Source organism: Pantherophis guttatus, chromosome 2 (assembly GCF_059756535.1).
Source record: "Pantherophis guttatus breed Tessera chromosome 2, ASM5975653v1, whole genome shotgun sequence".
Lineage (NCBI taxonomy): Eukaryota > Metazoa > Chordata > Lepidosauria > Squamata > Colubridae > Pantherophis > Pantherophis guttatus.
In genome coordinates, this window is record NC_142064.1 from 69907720 (window position 1) to 69925930 (window position 18211).

The 18211-nt window shown below is 37.8% G+C and overlaps 1 protein-coding gene across 3 annotated transcripts in view; it reads right to left on the reverse strand.

Moving 5' to 3' along the window:
• TJP2 (tight junction protein 2) overlaps window positions 1-18211 on the reverse strand; it is an 89643-nt gene that overhangs the window by 12098 nt on the left and 59334 nt on the right. For all 3 annotated transcript variants that reach the window (XM_034410272.3, XM_060690534.2, XM_034410271.3), the window contains 10 exons: window positions 10637-10761; window positions 9539-9641; window positions 8436-8985; window positions 6492-6595; window positions 6192-6345; window positions 4395-4506; window positions 4173-4306; window positions 2660-2726; window positions 811-961; window positions 145-253 (listed from right to left, as the gene is read on the reverse strand). In XM_034410272.3, the coding sequence (XP_034266163.2) occupies window positions 145-253; window positions 811-961; window positions 2660-2726; window positions 4173-4306; window positions 4395-4506; window positions 6192-6345; window positions 6492-6595; window positions 8436-8985; window positions 9539-9641; window positions 10637-10761 (1609 nt within the window). The remainder of the gene's footprint in view (window positions 1-144; window positions 254-810; window positions 962-2659; window positions 2727-4172; window positions 4307-4394; window positions 4507-6191; window positions 6346-6491; window positions 6596-8435; window positions 8986-9538; window positions 9642-10636; window positions 10762-18211) is intronic.

An 18211-nucleotide genomic window follows, 5' to 3' on the forward strand; every position in this document is an offset into this window, starting at 1 on the left:
ACATTAGTTTAGAATATGATAAACATCAGTAGATATAAACAGAACAAAAGATGAAACAAGAAAATATATTAAAATATATTAAATATATTAAAGCAGCACATTATAAACATGCTATACTTTTACAAATTACATATTCATACATACCATCATATTTGCTCTGAGCCAAAATTGTCACAGTATCACCTTTAGGAATTTCTAGTAGGTACAGAACAGCATCCTCTCGAATAATACCTCTAAAGTCTTGACTGTTTACCTGGTGCAAAGGAACCATACACAGCTTTAGTATTTCTTTCAGGTTTTTTTATATACTGCAATTTTAGGTAACCATAGGATACTTTTTAGTGGTTTATGTTTTACATTACTGCAGCTTTCAGTAACCAGGTTATGAGAATTACATCTGTAAGGCACAAGATTGAAAAAGCCTACAGAAAAATAGAGAATTTACCTGAGTGATTTCACATATTCCATTATAATATTGGAAATCACAATCAATGTTATTCAGCATGCTTTCCTTAAAAACAAAGTCTTACATTTAAGCTAGGTTATTCAGAAATACTGACATTAATCAATAGATTATAATCTGTTAATTATAATAGAGAGCACAGAAACGCAAGGGAATTTTTGTGACAAGGGGATTTTTTTTCTTTCATAAGAAAATTGAAAGAAATAAAATAAATATTTATCTCAACCATACCACTAAACAGATTTCCTAAAAGTCAATTTCATAATTATAAATATCAGGGATATTTTTTTTCAGTTAAGTTGCTTAAAATAATATATTTTAAATGGAAAATAATTAGGCATGCAAACCTTAAGAATTTGATCTCCCTCCTGCAGGCCTTCCTGTTCTGCTGAGGTCCCTTCTTGAATTCCAGCAACAAATATTCCTACATCATTCCCACCAGCCAACCGGAGACCCACACTATCTCCTTTCCTGAACTGCACCATTTTTGTATCGGGACTTAAAAAGAGAAAACAATGGGTATTATTTATTTCAATTTAAAATATAATAGGCTATAAATAATTTCCATAGCAGTGTTTCTCACTCTTAGCAAGTTTAAGTTCAACTCCCAGAATTCACAAGGGGAAGGTGTAGTGGTTAGAGTGCTGCCTTTGACACGGTAGACTAGAGGTCAACTCCCAGCTGGTACTTACCTTACCAGTAGGGGTTCTTGGGCAAAAGCCCTAATGCTTCACCTGCCTACCTCGGATATGAGTGACACAAACTTAAAAGAGTCATGTTGGTTCAGACATCACCCAGGTTAACAAAGTCTGCATCAGATGTTGGAAGCCAAAACAATCTGACAAATGGGCTACTGGAACAAACTAAGGATGAGATAAGAGACTGTGGAATTGATGAAATGCTACTACAACATTAGTCCTAATGAGAGGGGATATGAAATGTGTGAGGGAACTATGAATGGACAGAAAACCAACATCCACACTAACTGAGAAGCAGCTAATAACCCAATGCTTCAACATAGCAAAGAGGAATCTGTTCTCACAACTTCAGGTAGACCAACTACACATCATTTGTGAATCACAAAGACCCAGAAGATGCATCCAAGACCTGAAGATGAAATAACAATGCCACCCTCTGCATTAGAGAGCATGGCAATTGATGTGAGGCATAGAATCATGGATAAACTAGCAACAGTCAACCCTCAAGCATTTACCGGTAAACAGAAACTTTTGCACAGTACATGGGCCAGACCCTCCCGAATCTAGGTGGCAGATTCCACAGATCATGGAGAATAAGAAGCTAAGATCATGTGGAACTTCCAGATCCAGAACGACAAACAAGTACTGGCCAATCAACCAGACACTGTGATAGTAGATAAGGACCAGAAGACAGTGGAAGTAATAGATAGATACTGAATGATACAGCAACAATAGGAAAAAGGAGTATGAGAAACTGGAGAAGTGGCCTCAAGGAGGAAGTAGAGAAGATGTGGAAACTAAAGGCCAAAGTAGTCCCAGGAGTGATCCCACTGCTGGTTCCAAGAGTGGTCCCACTCCTACCCAGTAGTGGAAGAAGCACTTGGGGCTATGACTCCTAAGCTTGGAGAATAGTTTCAACAGATTCCAGGAACATCAGAGCTCTCTGTACAAAAGAATGCAATGCTAGGAACAGCTAAGATTCTCAAACTCCCAGGGCTCCCTCTGGTAAAAGATCCAAGATTAAGAAAGACACATATCACCCATAGGAATGAGGAAGGATTTTTTAAAAAATTTATATTCCTTCCACTCTAATCCTCCTTCAAGTTTGAAACTCCTGTTCTGATTGCAGAATCACTTGTTTCAATCTTACTAGAAACATTCTGACCTAACCAGAAGCATTTTAATCATATTTAGAGCTGTTTTGAGTTTAGTGTAATCAGAAGAGTTTTAAAACACTTCACTTCCGATGAAATTAGAACTGCCATTTTATTCTTGAAATAGGGTATTTAGAGCTCAAATGTTTTAGTTTGATTTTGCATATTAGTACATGACAAGATGTATTGAAAGTAGTATTACATCTGTCTTTGTATGAATATCATTTTGGCAATGCCAAATTGTGTTTTGTTTAATAAAACATTTTTTCCATTATTACAATTATTTAAAACAGCAAGGTTTATAATAAATCAAAACAATAGTCATAAAAGTTAAAAATTCATACCCATATATTGCTTGGTCCTCAGGACTTGGCTGAAGAAATATTCTTGTTGCTGGTTTTGAATGTACAACTGCATATATATAAATTAAAAAATAAACAAACTTAAGAATCTGCTTCTACTTTAGTCCTCAATAGTAAAAAACAATATATAAGATATTCAGTACATTTTACTTAAAATAATTAGTATTAATATCTGTGTCTTTGCTCCTAGTAAATATAGAATATGTAAGGTAACATACACTATAGCTGAACTTTTATTTATTAAGTATGCAATTCCACAAAATTGAATACTTTTTCTATTTGCAGTAATTTCTAAAGATGCAGCAAAATCATAATCCTGTAGCACATCAAAAGAAAATTTATGGCACCCATCCCATATTTTTATTCAACCTCTAATATTATATGCCTTAACATCTCAAAGGAAATCTCAAAAATATATTCTATTCTACTATAAACCACTATATAAATTGGTTTGCATATTAGACTAAGACATTTTTATTAGACTAAGACATTTTAACCACAGTTTATTTTGATAAAGCACAATTGACTGAATTTATAGACTATAATAAGGCAAAAATAAATTATATTTTGGCTTAACATAATGTGTGTACTCGATCAATATTAATTTTACTTAATGCTCTTTTGCTTTAATAATAACTTTTTCCAGGTGTGAAATGCTCCTGGATCAGACCGGATTGCCCGGTCCAGTAGCGATCTTGGCTGGTGGTTCGGCGATCTGGTAGCAGTGGTGGGTTGCCTCCGGTTCGCACTGATTCTATCAAACCAGTAGTAAAACCGGCGGGAGGCTCTGCCCACCAACCCCAACATCATCAGAATCCTTCTGCACATGCGCAGAAGCTTCTGTGCTTGTGCAGAAGAGTGCATACGTGCGCGAGCGAAGCAAGCGCGTATGTACGGCCCCGTTGTGAACCGGTAGTAAAGGTAAGTAGAACCCACCTGTCCGGTAGCGATGGCGGAGCAAAGCTCCACCCACCCGCCCGTCATTACTTCCTGGTTTTAACCAGGAAGTAATGTGTTTTTTACCTTCTGCGCATTCACAGAAGGTCTGCGCGCGCACCTGCGTGTGCTTTCGAACCGGTAAGGAAAGTAAGTAGATTTCACTCCTGACTTTTTCCCTCCATTTACAGACTGTTTCTTCTACAAATTTCTACGATGGGTCACCTGGAGCATTTCACCCCTGGAGCCACTGCCATAAGCCACCCAGAGTCTTTTGGGGTGCGTTATCATAGGTAACCATGATAATGATAAAAATAGCACAATAGAAATAAATACACTAAAAATGATCTGATTGGTTGTGGCTTTTTGCACTGAAGGACTCCAACTTATGAGAGTAGCTTAGAGGGTTCAACTGCCTGAAGCAGGAGAAAAGTGGACTCCTATTATTCAATTTTACGCAATTTGATTAGTGATTCATAGTATTATTCAATACTACATAATGGAAACCAGGATGCCTTGTTACTGAATCCAAAGGAACTCAAAAGAAAGCAGCACTAACCTGGCAGATCATCTTGGTATTTCACGTGACTATTTGTCTCTGGTATTAAAGCAGCTGTGGAATCCACAGTTGATCGAAAAGGGGTGGGCATTGCTCCCATCTTGGAAAGTCTATTGGTTGGGTCTTCTTTTGCACTTAATACAAAAATCAGACACTGTTAAGAACAAATCAAAGATTTTGTGTCATAACAAAAAGTAAATGACAGTACGGTATACATTTCACCTCAATTTTTCCTTTAGCTTTTCATTTGAAGAATGGTACTCCACATCAGAGTGATGCAGTCTTCTGTCATCCTGAGGTGAGCAAGATCTGTTGGACTCTATTTCTGAAATATCTGTTGGGAGAACATAGTGCAGAGTCTGGAAAAGTTACCGCCTTCTGTAATTTTAATGTTTGTTGACGTGCATGCATAATAAAAGGCTTTCTTCTTTTAAGCATGACAGCAAAAAATACTTACTGAAATTAAAGAAAGCTGATGTTATGAGGTAGTCCTACTAGGAAACCAAACACTCCAGGCAGAAAATTAAACCATTGTAACTTTGCTTACCAAACAGATCTAAACTTAGGATAGAGATTTTTTAGCTTTTCTTTGAAAGATGTCATTCAATAAGCCTCATTCAGATGAAGCCTTTGAAAAAATAGTAGCATCAGATAATCTGTGGCAATCCTTAGGGCTGGCATAAAAATTATGACCAATCACTTGAAAGCCGCTGTAGTAGTAGCTTCCGGGGAAATGGAAATATCCAGATTGTCACTTCTTATTGTGTAGTTATCTTGGAAGTCACTAGAGCAGTAAGGCAGCATTCTTCTCTTGAAGCCTTAGGCCAAAATAGATATCTATCTCTTGATATTCTGGGACATATCCAAAGATAGGGAGAGGAAGTAAGGTCCTTTCAAGTATGCACAATCCGGGGATATATGCCACACATGGCCCCTAGCACTGTTTTGACCCAGAAATCAGGATTATGGAGGATTAAGGAGAAAGGTTTATATTCTAAACTTTATAGCAGTCACCTGGCACCTTAAAGCACTTGATTTCCTTTAAACTTTAAGGCAGTGGTATCCAACCTTTCCAGCTCTGCAGACCAGTGCCAGTGATGGCGGCAGGCAGAGGAGAGATGGTTCAGCGCTAATAGAGCTTTGCGCACGAGCGTGCACACCCACTGCTTGCGCAACTGGAGTTTCATGCACTGACCCGCTTGCCCGCCGCTTGTAGGGCTCAGTTCCTAATGGGGCATGGCCCAGAGGTTGGGGTCCCCTGCTTTAAGGCATTCCTTTTGCTTTAAAGCCCATCAAAAGCGAATTAAACTTGATAAATCTCCATCCGTTATGCAAACATAATAATGTCACCAGTCTTCTTTTCTCTCAGAGGTCCTCTGAGGCCAAACAAATTATAAGGATGACCTCAGAACTGGGAAGAAAATATTTCCTGTCACCAGAAGCAACCTTAGATTTTTTTTTTTTTTTAGCCCTGCTTTCGAATCATATGGAAAGGAGCTATCCACTTCAAGATTCCAGCTTTTTTAGGAAAACTGGGTAAGGTACGCCTGATATTGTTTGCCTGAGCCATGAATTCCTGCCAACAATTATGAGCATTTACTGCGTATGTGAATATGGAAGAAAACTGATATCTATGAAATAGCATGGGATAGACAATAGCCTTATTTAGAGGTATTTGCCTCCCCAGTATCAGGGACAGAAGCTATGAACAACATGGAAAAATAGAACGTGATATGAAACATATCTGTTCTATAGCCGATTCCTGAAGGGCTCATTATTGTCTTAGCTTGAGGCCCAGAAACTTGCTCACATCCCATGCCTCAAAAATCTGGTCATGATTAAGAGATTGCTGTTGTTTTTCCACACAACAAACACAAAGATTTTGCATATGGACATACTTTTAGATCTATTTAGGATGCAACGTTCTACACATAGATGTTGCTTATAGCTCTTTTGAAAACCATTAAAATATTTTTAACAGTTTAAAAAGTGTATTTGGCTTTGTTTTCAACCTCTTACCTTCCATTTCTGACTCGCTGTCCTGCATGGTAGGAATGTTAATTAGAGTTTGTCTTCTGTCTCTCATAACAACCAACTGGAGTTTTCCTCTTGATTTCTCAATCAGTTTTCTAGCATCTGATAAGGACAGATTCTCCGTCACTGTACCATTGATCTGAATGTGTAAAACAAGCAGATTGATTTATATCTGAAGTTCAAAGAGTTTCCACCCAGTATTTGCAAACAGGCAATTAAAACAACAAGGTTATATGTTTTTACATCCCCACTAAGAAATTAATGTTTGTTTGTACAATCACATACTTTGAGAATGATGTCCCCTTCATGCAAATTGCCATCCTTTGTTGCCAGGCCAGTACTAGTCATTTCTTTGATAAAAATCTGACTTCCAAGCCGCAGGCCATATTCTGCAAGAAGAATAGGAAGACAGAGTTTTGCAATTTATCGAATAAACATATTGCATACTAGCAATTTCCAACTTTTGTTTTTAAGAAGGATCTATCAGTTTTTTGACCAGAAGCTTTTTGTTCTTGCAATTCCCACATTTTAGACTGAGGGTGTAACTTATGATCTATAAATCAAAGATAGTCTACAAGTTAAATTTGGCTATTCTGGGACTCACAAAGAGGTTAACTATCATAATTCAAGCAGGCACCAGATAGAGTTGGTAGATTATACTCAAAAAACAATTTGCATAGGCACAGTTTACTGGATAGTATGTTATGAACTTTCAATATTGCAATGATCTAGTATATATTGAAATTCAGACAGAATTTCAATGGGATTGTATCACCAGATCATCTAATCTAATTTTCTAATGCAGGAGAATACATTCCATCCAGCCTTTGTTGAAAAGTATTTGATGAACAAAAGATAGTTTGCCTATTCAGATTGTTTATTCCATTATCAACTGTTTCTATTATCAGAACCATCTTTCTCACAGTTGGTTACATGCATTTTCTTGTAAATGTGAATCTACAATACAGTTCTTTATCTCTCCAAAGTACAGAGAATAAATTTATATGGCAGTTATTTCATGTTTCTGATGATGATTATCATACTGCCTCTAAATTATCTTTTTATCTTTTCTTTAGGCATTTTCAACCTTTCCACCTAAGAACTTGACTTCTCAGTGCTTCTGGATTCCAAAGATAACTGGATGGCTACTTAAGGGACAGTCTCTGATTTCAAGACACTATTTATTCCATATAATCTGAGAAAAATTATGTACAAGAGTTTCTCTCTCTCCCTCTCTTTAAATATAGCATGCTAAATTCAATTTTGCTTCATTCAGAATTTGAACTTTTTTTGCAGATTTATGAATATATCCCCAGGATGCATCCAAAAAGAGATATTAAGCAAACAAATCTCAACCTATTAATAACATAAAAGGTGGCAGGTTTTCTTATATTCCACTTTATTGTGGAAATAATTTATTTTGAGACTGATCTATCCAAACTAGCAATGCAAGCGAAGCGAAGCGAAGCGAAGCGAAGCGAAGCGAAGCGAAGCGAAGCGAAGCGAAGCGAAGCAAAGCAAAGCAAAGCAAAGCAAAGCAAAGCAAAGCAAAGCAAAGCAAAGCAAAGCAAAACATGTCTCCTCCTTTATGGTTAGAAATATTTCTAAGTCTCAAAGGGGAAAGTTAAATATCTATCCGATATCTCTTTATTCATTTATGTAAACACATGTGCCAATTAAAGTTTAAAATACGTAGGCACTTTACAATAATTTAACGCTAATGAATGAATATCCTATATCCTGGAAATCTCTACATTTTCGGAATCAGGGAGCACATTTGGAAATTTGAGAGCCCAATATGGGCCTTCAGGTAAAATGGTTGCAGGATCGGATATAGCTGATTAAAGATCACTGGCCAGCAGCTATCCACTGTTTTATTTTCTACAAAAATATTTAGGGTCGTATCTACAAATGACTCACAGACATTGCTGGAAATCATGACTGAGGTCTACTCTGTACCATGCTAAATTCCTATAAAATTAGGTAGAGGAAGAACAAGGAACACATCACCAGGCACACTACTGCCCCCCACTGGCAATTCCTACATGGTGCCCTCCAGATCCATATGCAACTACAACTTGGCAATATCTCTCTTTGTAAGTTACAGGTTGTCTTTTTTAGAAGAAGAAAAAATGGTAAAACATCAATTGGTTTTTGCATCAATGACAGTAAGACAACAAAACAAAAGGCAAGAGGACACATTTCTTCAACCTGTATTTTAGAACTTGCCTTCATTCGATTTGCTTTTTGTGAGAAGAATACTAACAGGCTCTTCCTGTGTTCTACAGTCGTATGGGTCAGAGGCAGGACTGTGGGTGCTCAGCCTATCTTTGCTACCACTCTTTGTTTCCCTCCCACGCTGAGGGTCAGGACGGGATTGCCAGTCATAATCTCTTGGTAGACTCCTGCCTCCATCATACCCATAATCATAGGTATCATATCGATCAACGCTCCGCCCTCTGCTTCGGGGCCGTTGGTATTCACGGTCCAAGCTTCTCTCTCTATCCATGCTACGGCCCCGGCTTCGATCTCGACTGGAGCTGCGTTCTCTGCTGTGGTTGCGCCCTTTATTGGGGGCCATTCTGTAGCCCCTGTCAAGATTGTCTCCCCAGCTCTGACTACGGCCTGCATTTCCGCTGTGCCAACTCCTTTCACTTCGAGTGCTTCGACCGTCAAACTCTGCCCGATCATCCACGGCTTCGAAAGCTCTGTAGTCGTAGTCAAGGGATGGACTTCGCTGAACTGCGGGGACTTGTACCTTACGTGGTCTTTTCACAACCTATTTACAGGATATAAGAACAAGGTTGCCTTTTTAAAAAGGAGTCAATCATTTTATATAGGTAGTCCTTGACTTACAAACATTTGCTTAATGACCATTAGAAGTTATGACAGTGCTGGAAAAATTGACTTATGACTGGTTCTTGCATTTACAATGGCTACATTGTCCCCATAGTTGTGCGAACAAAATTTGGGTGGTTGGCAATTAGCATGTATTAATGAAGGCTGCAGTGTCCCAGAGTCACATGATCTCCATTTGTGACTTCCCCAAGAGGCTTCTAACAAGCAAAGATGGGGGAAGCTGGATTCACATAATGATTACATGATTCATTTAACGATATGAGAAAAGGGTTATGAAATCAGGCCCGAATCACTTAATGACTGCATTGCTTAACGACAGATGTTCTGGCCCAAAGTCACTCATAAGGCTTTTATGCCTAAGGTAGGACTAGAACTCAGAGTTTCCTGGTTTCTAGGCCAGCACCTTAACCACTAGGCCAAACTGGCGTTCTCTCTGGTCTCTCTCTTTCACAAATAAATAATAATAAACTTACAATGACAGCAGTTTTCCCACTTTTTCTTAGTTGCTGCACAGCAAATGCATGGGCCACATTTTCCATGGGTGTGCCATTAACCATAATAACTCTGTCATTCTCTCTGGAAAAGAAGTGAATAATTATTTTTTTTAAAAAAAATAGGACCAAATTAATTCTATTCTGGTTGAAAACATGGGGATCTGCTAATTCTGCCACAACTGCAAGTGTCCATATAGGAAAAAACCTCATACAGCTGTTTAGTCCTGTACTACTCCCAGATTGTCCCCTTTGGCCTTTAATACCCAAGAAACACTATAGAGAAACAGTGTAAACGTTTCCCTGTTTTGGGCACGTGGACCTATAGCAGAATTGCACTGATCCTATTGGGTTTTGCTTACAAATATATACTTTCTACTGATAGAAAAGAATATTCACAGCTGAGTGTTGAATTATGGGATCCTTGGTATTCTCTGAGCTTGGTGATTTTCTTGTAGATGTTTCATCATCAGCGCACCAATGATGTCACCTAGTTTGGCAATTAAATGTCTGCAAGAAAACCACCAAATTTAAAGAGCACCAAGGACTCCATATACATTCTCTTTCATTACAGGAATCATAGCTGATTACTGCATGTAGTTTAATACAAATACTATTTAGTGATGTAAGCAATGTTGAAGAACTAAATTTATGAACCAAACAATAATAACCATGAAACCAAACATGAGAATACAGTAATGGCATTTTCCCATTTCTTTTCTTTGGCTACAATGAGAAATATTGTATCATCATCATCATCATCTCCAAAAGGTTTATTTTTGTATTATGTTATTCTCTGAAGAAACCCAGAAACAGCCAGATGTTCCTGAATGCTGTCTTCTACGGTAGAACAATAAATTCTTCCCCAAATTTAAAATCATCTATTGTAAAGCTCTGATAAAGGTAAGGAGAATTGGGTGGTAGCCAGATTGATCATGATTTCAGTAAAAAATAAAATAAATAGCTACATTTGTATGGGCAAATACTTGGAAGGCCAAAGTTCAGAAATACATTTGTTTTTATAAATAAATTATCAATGTGACAAAAGAGGAAGAGGTTAAGGTAAAGAAGCTTACTTACTGAAGTAATCCATCAGCTGGGCCACCTGCAAGGACATCAGAGACAACTATGGATGTTTCACCATTTTCAAAATGAGGGTTGTCTCTGCCACCGGAAACTGCAATACCAAATCCTCGCTTTGAGTCCTGAAAGGGAAAAAGAAAAAAGCACACCACACATTTAGCAAACAACCAAAACCACATAACAACTCCCTCTCCCCAAATTATATTCAATAATGCATACATAATTAAGGATATATTAGAAAATCGTAATCACCATGACATATTAGAATCTGTTTACTTATTTGTATTTTACTCTTTTTTGTTTTTTAGTTGTTTATTTTTTTAATTGTTTCTCTAAAAAAACCCAATAAAATCCCCCCTTACCTTTAAGAAAATAAAATTAAAAAAAAAACATTTTAAAAGGGCTTGGCCATGTTGGATAATAGCTTCTAGGCAAAATGTGTTAACACTTAAGTAGCAAAAGCCCTTGGAGAAGAAGAGATATACCGGGATACTATCTTCATCTCTACTTGGGAATTCTTTTAATGAGAAAATCAATTAACGCAGCATGCAAGTCCCTATAAAAAGTACAGGGTAGTAAGACTTCTTACATATTTGCTTGGGTTTAATGTCAATGTTGCCTACTGTGATAAAATGTGAACTGCGGGGAGATAGAGCAATAATGTAGACTTCTTGCTGGAAGTTTGACTGGATTACAAATCTCATCTATGCTGACCACCATATGGTGTACATAAGTTAATATTTTAAAAACCATTTAAAGACAATCAGAATTGGGAAGACCTTGATGAAGGGATGACTCAAGAGCCCCTCTGAATAACCACCTCAGGTAGCACAGTATAAAATCCCTGACTTTGTGGACAGCCAGAGAGAGAAGGTAAGAGAAGGTAATTTTTCAGTCTTTCTCTCCATTGCTTCAGTAGTGTCTTCCAAGGAGAACTGCTGATCACCCAAAGATAGGCCAAAGAGCTTTGAGACTTCTACTTTTCTTCCACTCTACCCTCATGTTCCTTCCATTAATTTCTGAATGTTCCGGGTACCATAAATCCTCAAGAACCAGGATGATGTAGAACGAAGATGCACCTTCATCCTTCCTTTCCCAACCCTACCATTTTTCTTTGCTTACAGATTTTCTTCTCCAACCACTCTTTTCTACCTTCTCTCTTTTCCTCCCCACCACACTGCATCAGTTTTTCACATACATGCTAGCCTTTCAGTATCCTTTTCTTTTTCCCTCCTTCTCCTCCTGAATTCCTGATTCCTAAAGCTAAGGTATTTACCTCAAGATCTCTAATTCTACATCGTAGAGAGTATATTTCCCCTTTCCTAAAAACTGCCTTCTACCGACTGTCTCATCACTGATCCCCAAGAAATCAGTCACTAGTCTTCCCTTAATACTGCTGAAATTCTTTTTTGTTGTTGAATGCCATTTCTTCAATGATTGCTCCTTTCTTCTTCATCACCTTTTTTATTGCTTTCTGAATGCTTAACATGCCTTTACTGCTTTCCTCTCCATGTTGTTTATCATTTTAAATGCTATTTCTCCATTGAATGCAATATCCCCAATATGTACTATATCCTCGCTTTTCCTAGTTTCCACTGATGTGTTTTCATCATGTTGTTGCTTCATAAAACCTAATTTCTTACTTCGAAGTGCAGGTGGCAAACACTGTTAAGACCTGTAGTCATTCTGAGATGGGTACTTTTTAAATTGTAGTAATAGTAGTCATTTTTATTACAGTCACAGACCAGCGTTACAAATAAGAAGCATTTAAAAAATAAAATAAAATAAAATAAAAAACACAAGATATTTAACAATTGGTGGTATAGGGCAGTCAAAGTCTGCCTAAATTTGAAGACAGAATAACAAAATTTAGCTACATTCAAACAAACTATATCAGACTGATCCTACAACAGCAATTGTACGTAACAGAAATCAGTGTTTCCCAGGTGAGGTGTTAAGAGATAGGTCCACGAGTCCTTATAGAAGGTACAGTACGGTAGGACATGAGCTGTTGTTTCTTTTTTTTTTTTATTGAAAAAGTTTTCAAATACAAATTTTTCCCCCTTTTTTTCCCCTCTCCCTCCCCCTCCCTAACCCCCCCTCCCCACCCATCCCCCCCTGTGACTTCTTCATAACAAAAAAAAACCTAATTCATAACAGATTACTTACTCCCTCCTCTAGATATTGACCTTTACTTACTAAAAATATTATTAATATTATAACATCCCCCTTTATCCATACATATCAGAAAAGAGAAAAGAAAGGGGGAAAAAAAGACATTATACTATGACATTATAGAATAACTTCTCCACTTTAAAACTATACGATAAATCCTACTTTAACATTTAATCTTCTATATATATTACTATAACATTTCAAAGCGGCCTTCCCCATAAAGTCTAGTTTAACATTTATTCCACTCTATCCATTTCCTCCACTCCCCTAAATATAACACTTAAAAATCCCTTTTCTTAGACTAATCAATCTACTAACTAGCTTATTCACCCACTATCATGCAAAATTGCCATACACAACATTTCTTAACATCTTTGATTCACTGCCCACACTACTTAAAAATATATGTCTATATTTTCCATTATATCTAAATAAAAAAAAAGAAAAGACAATGACTTTAAATTTATAATCCATATAGTATCTTCTTTGAGGTCTTTCCACTGGATTGGTAGAACCAACATCCATAATCGGGTAACATAGCTTACTGGTGCAACAGTTTATTCAGGATCTTCAATCATATCTGCCCCCATCAGTAGTAAATATCTTCTTATATGTATAAAAGTAAAAACAACCACCCGAGTGACATTATAATTATATTCCATATAGTAATAATTGTGGGTTTCATCAGGATTATTAATTCCCATCATCGTAGTGGGTAACAACCCGATCTTCTGCATGCCCCAGCATAATTCTCTTGCCTTGTGATTCAAGATAATATAATATGTTTATCAACACAAAAAGAAATTCCAAAATGGATAATTCAAATCCATCAGTTTAAGGCTCATTTCACGTCCCCAGATTATGGCCATGCAGAGATCTGCCACAAACCTCAGGATGATATTAACCAATACGTCGCCTCTTCTGTGTTTACACATAATCGTTCATATTTTAAAATCACTGGCTTCACTGTTGCCTGATTTAGAAATTTCTATTTTTATGCCACCTATTTCTTTTTTTCTTTTCTTTTTGTGGGTTTGGTTTCCATCCTGGTTCCCTTTCTACAAAATGTGTATCATCTGGTCGATTTTTATTCTGCTTTGTAGATTGGTCTTGTTGGTTTTGCTTTTGTATCTCATGTTTCTTTTTTATCCCTTGTATATCCCCTAATTGGTTTCCATGTTTATCCTTGCCTTGATAAGTCATCACATTAAGATTAGATGCCTCTTCTCTCAAATTTGTAGATAGTCCAGCTGGGGTATCCAATAAATCCAAAGGCAATTCATCTGGTACAATCTCTGTAATTCGATATTTTACCTTTATTTCCGGCTCCTTCTGCTTATCCTGTATTATACCTGAAGATGTTAAGTTCATTTTCAACCTATTTTGATAAAATTCTTCCGCTCTTTCAACAGTATTTAGCTGATATCTTTCTCCTTGGTATCTAAATATAATACCAACTGGGGCGTCCCACCTGTATGAGATATTTCTCTTTTTTAACTCATTCACCAGAAAACCAAATTTCTTCCTTTCCATCAATATCTTAGGTGGGAGTTCCTTGTAAATCCAAATCTTTCTTCCATACAATTGCAAATTAGAATTGAAGGAATTTTGTACGATATTATTCCTAATTTCTTTATCTGTAAATAAATCACCACATCTCTAGGCAATTGCCTTTGCTTGGCAATCCAGGAGTTGATTCGATAAACTCTGTCGATCCTACAAAACACTTCGTCAGGTTGAACCTTTAGAATCCCAGCTAGAAATTCAGAAGATATTTTCCTTAAATCATCTCTATTATTTTCCTGCAAACCTCTTAATCTTATCGCATATTCTGTGAAATTATATTGTACCATTAAAATCTCTTTTTCAATCTTCTGTTGCAGATTTTCTGCATTATCATACTTTTGATCAGCATCCATTTTAGGTTTTTCTTCTAAGCTATTATCCTGAGTGTTTGTCAAATCATTTTCAATTTTTTGAATTCTATTGTCCAATTTATCTTGAATTTCTTCCATTTTAGACTCTAGTACATTAGTATTTGTGTCCAACTGTATCATAAATCCTGTAAAACCATTAACCACTTTTGAGAATTTTTTCTCCAAAAAATCAAACTTAGATTTCACCAATTCTTTAATTTCCTGCTTAAATTTTTCAAATTGCTGATTCACAATCTCCTCCCTTCTTTCAATCTCCTCTATAAAAAATTCTATTATATTAAAATCAGGTTTCTGAGACTGAAGAATTAAGACTTGTTCCTTTAAGTTGTTGGTGGGGGGATCCCCCCCCCTTCTTGTTTATCTGACTTTATGAGTCTCAGTGCCATGTTTCCGCCCAGGCAGGCTTTGTTAAAAAAAAAGCAAGAAAGAAAAAAAAAAGGACTTCTTTCCAATCAACAACAATATCAGGTCTCCAAGGGAAAAAAAAGAGAAAAAGACACAGGAGCGAAGTTTTGTCTACAAATGTAGCCAGTGGTATTTATTCCGCTACATTGTAGTAATAGAAAACGGAAGGACTTTCCCTTTCAGCCTCTCCTCCAGCCGACGCCATTTTAAAAGGCTTTTTTTCCCCCTCTTTCTTTTCCTCCTCTCTCTTAAGTAATTTTTTTTAAAAAATCAGTAAAATACTTGCGGTTCAGTATTACAGGTCCAACTCACATTTTCTTTGAGTAGTCTGTTAAATTTGCAGGCTTGCTTTTGACGCCTGGCTCTGCATCAGCAGAGGTCTCCCAAAGCCCGGAGCGGCGGCTGGGGATACGGGGCATCTCATCCGCTCCGTCCCAAAAGTAAAGGAAAAACCTTTGGGACTCCGCAGAGAGTTCTACCCACCCCTGCCGGCTCTATCTCCGTTTCCTCATGGAAACGGAGTTTTTTCGAGCCGCCATTCCGTTGTGAAGGCGGCTCTAACAGGCGATGGAAGCTGACGATCCCAAAGGAACGTCTGGCAGCGACAAACAGCAACCCGGAACGTCGAATTTTCCGAGCTGTTGTTTCAATAGCCCCTTGTCCACAGGGGAACAGTTTTAGTTCATATGGGATTTTTTTTATATTGGCCCTCCAAGACTGTTGTGGGAAGTGCATCACAATATGCTTAACTTAACACCCTTTGGAGTTTGGAGACAGTTATATGGTATTTTTAAACTGTTTTTAGTTAAAATTTTGCAATTACATACTGTTCCCTATTAGACAGTCTTTGAGGAATCCCAGTACAGTAAAGTAGTCAAAATTGATATAATATTAACCTAACACCATATTTTAGGCTCGTCCTGGAAAAAAAAGTACTTCCCTATAGACTAGGGAATTGCATGACAAATGAAAAATGTTTCTTACAGTGTGTTCGAGAGCACATTACACAATCTTGATTTACGAATGGCTTGGAACTACAGAAGCGGGCTGCAGTAATGTAGCATTTAAATCACTGAGCTACAAATTAAGAAGCCATCTGCCACAAATTCAGAAGATAAATATAGGCCTGTCACTCTTTCTCAGCCTCTGTGTCCGTAGCTGGTACTTTACAGATTTTCAAAACATTCTGAAACTATTATATAAATGGTGAGCAATCATAGAAGCAAGGTGGGTTAAAGAAGATACCTGATTTGAATCAGGATGGCTTGAAAAACGTCTATAAAATGGAAACTGTTAATTACAAAACCCAGATAGGCATACCCTGACCCTTCTAAACTTTTATTAAATAATAATACCATTAGAGTTACATTTGTTAATGAAGGTTTATACAATTCAGTGCTTTTTTAATTGTGTGAAGTAAAATATGCACAACATTCCCTGACTGGACAGCCAGATTATGCCAAGAGCAAAACAAAAATGTTCAATTGCATTTGAACCATTCCCATGGATCTCAGCATATAACTGGAACTGGCATATTCTAGGCCTGGAAGTTCTGAGGTAGGAGATAGCAGTGAAACGGCAATGTTGGTGGCAGTGAAGGCACAAAAAGGGGAAGGCAGGCACTAGGAATGTGATGGCGAACCTATGGCACGGGTGCCACAGGTGTCATGTGGAGCCATATCGGTGTGCACATGAGCTCAGCTCCGGCATGCATGCGTGTGGTGGCCAGCTGATTTTTGGGCCTTCTGGGCCCACCAGAAGTCAGGAAACACACTTTTTCTGGCTCCGGAGGGCCTCTGGGGGGATGGGGAAGGCCGTTTTGCCCTTGCCAGGCTCCTAGAACGGCTCTGGAGCCTGAGGAGAGCGAAAAACGGGCCTACCGGGCGCACCGGGCCATTGTGTGCCAAATGTGGGGAGAGCACAGGGAGGGGGGCGGGACGCATAAAATTATGGATGTGGGCATGCATACGTGTGACCCCCCTGCGCTCCCCCCACGCAATGGCAAAATTTTTAGTCATCACTGCCCTAGGATAATAGGACAAGAAGCCGGTGGGGCTGATGCTAGTTTGCTCTAATGGTTAAAGGCATCAGGCTAGAAGCCAGTAGGCCATGAGTTCTAGTCTCACCGTAGCCATGAAACCCAGCTGGGTGACTGGGCCAGACACTCTCTCTTAGCCCAACCCACCTCATATGGTTGTTGTTGATGGAAATAGGAGGAGGGAGGAGTATTAGTTAAGTTCACTGCCTTGAGTTATTTGTAAAAATAATAAAGGTAGGATATACATAAGTAAATAATAAAACACTGAGCTTGAATTCAAACATAAAAAGGGAAAAGGAAGCAAGGCGCTGGAATGACTAGAAGAAGAATAAGGGGATGTGGGCCATTTGTGTTATGCTACATTTGAATTTAAGTAAGAGGAAGGAATCACTTTTAGTTCAGAAAATTAATACAAGTTGTAAGCCTCTATTTGTTTCAGCCTTCCCAAGTCTCTGCATAAGTAAATGTGTTAGAAAGTCCCTCCTTTTAACCTTCCATATGATAATCTTACACTGGTACCCATTAGAGAAAACTATATTCTGATTTGTTAGCTATAGTTATTTTTTAAACTCTTCATTTAAGTTTTGGAATTTAAACCTGGGCCTTTTGTTAACCAAGAGCCCATTCCACCATTCTGTTTAAGAAACGATCAGATTGAAACCTTCCATTTAAGACAGTAAAACTAATAGGTGGAAATACAATTATTTCAGTATTCTGTAAAGGTCACAGTAAAGGAGTGGATAATTGTCCAGCATTTCTTGGATAATCTGTGCACAGTTCAGTTCTGAGACCTCTGAGCAGTCCCTCCCTTTCACAAGCCCCACTGTGAAATCAAAGACAAAAATATGGTTTGAGCAAACAGGTTTATCTGCATGCTGGAGGCCTTTACATGTATTGCTGCTCAGTAAAGAGACAACAGCTGTATACACAAAAGCCAAGTGCTTATGTCACAGTGTAATTTATAAGAGGAAAGGGCTGCTCATCACCATTTTTTAATTTTATTTGTGCCTTCAAGTC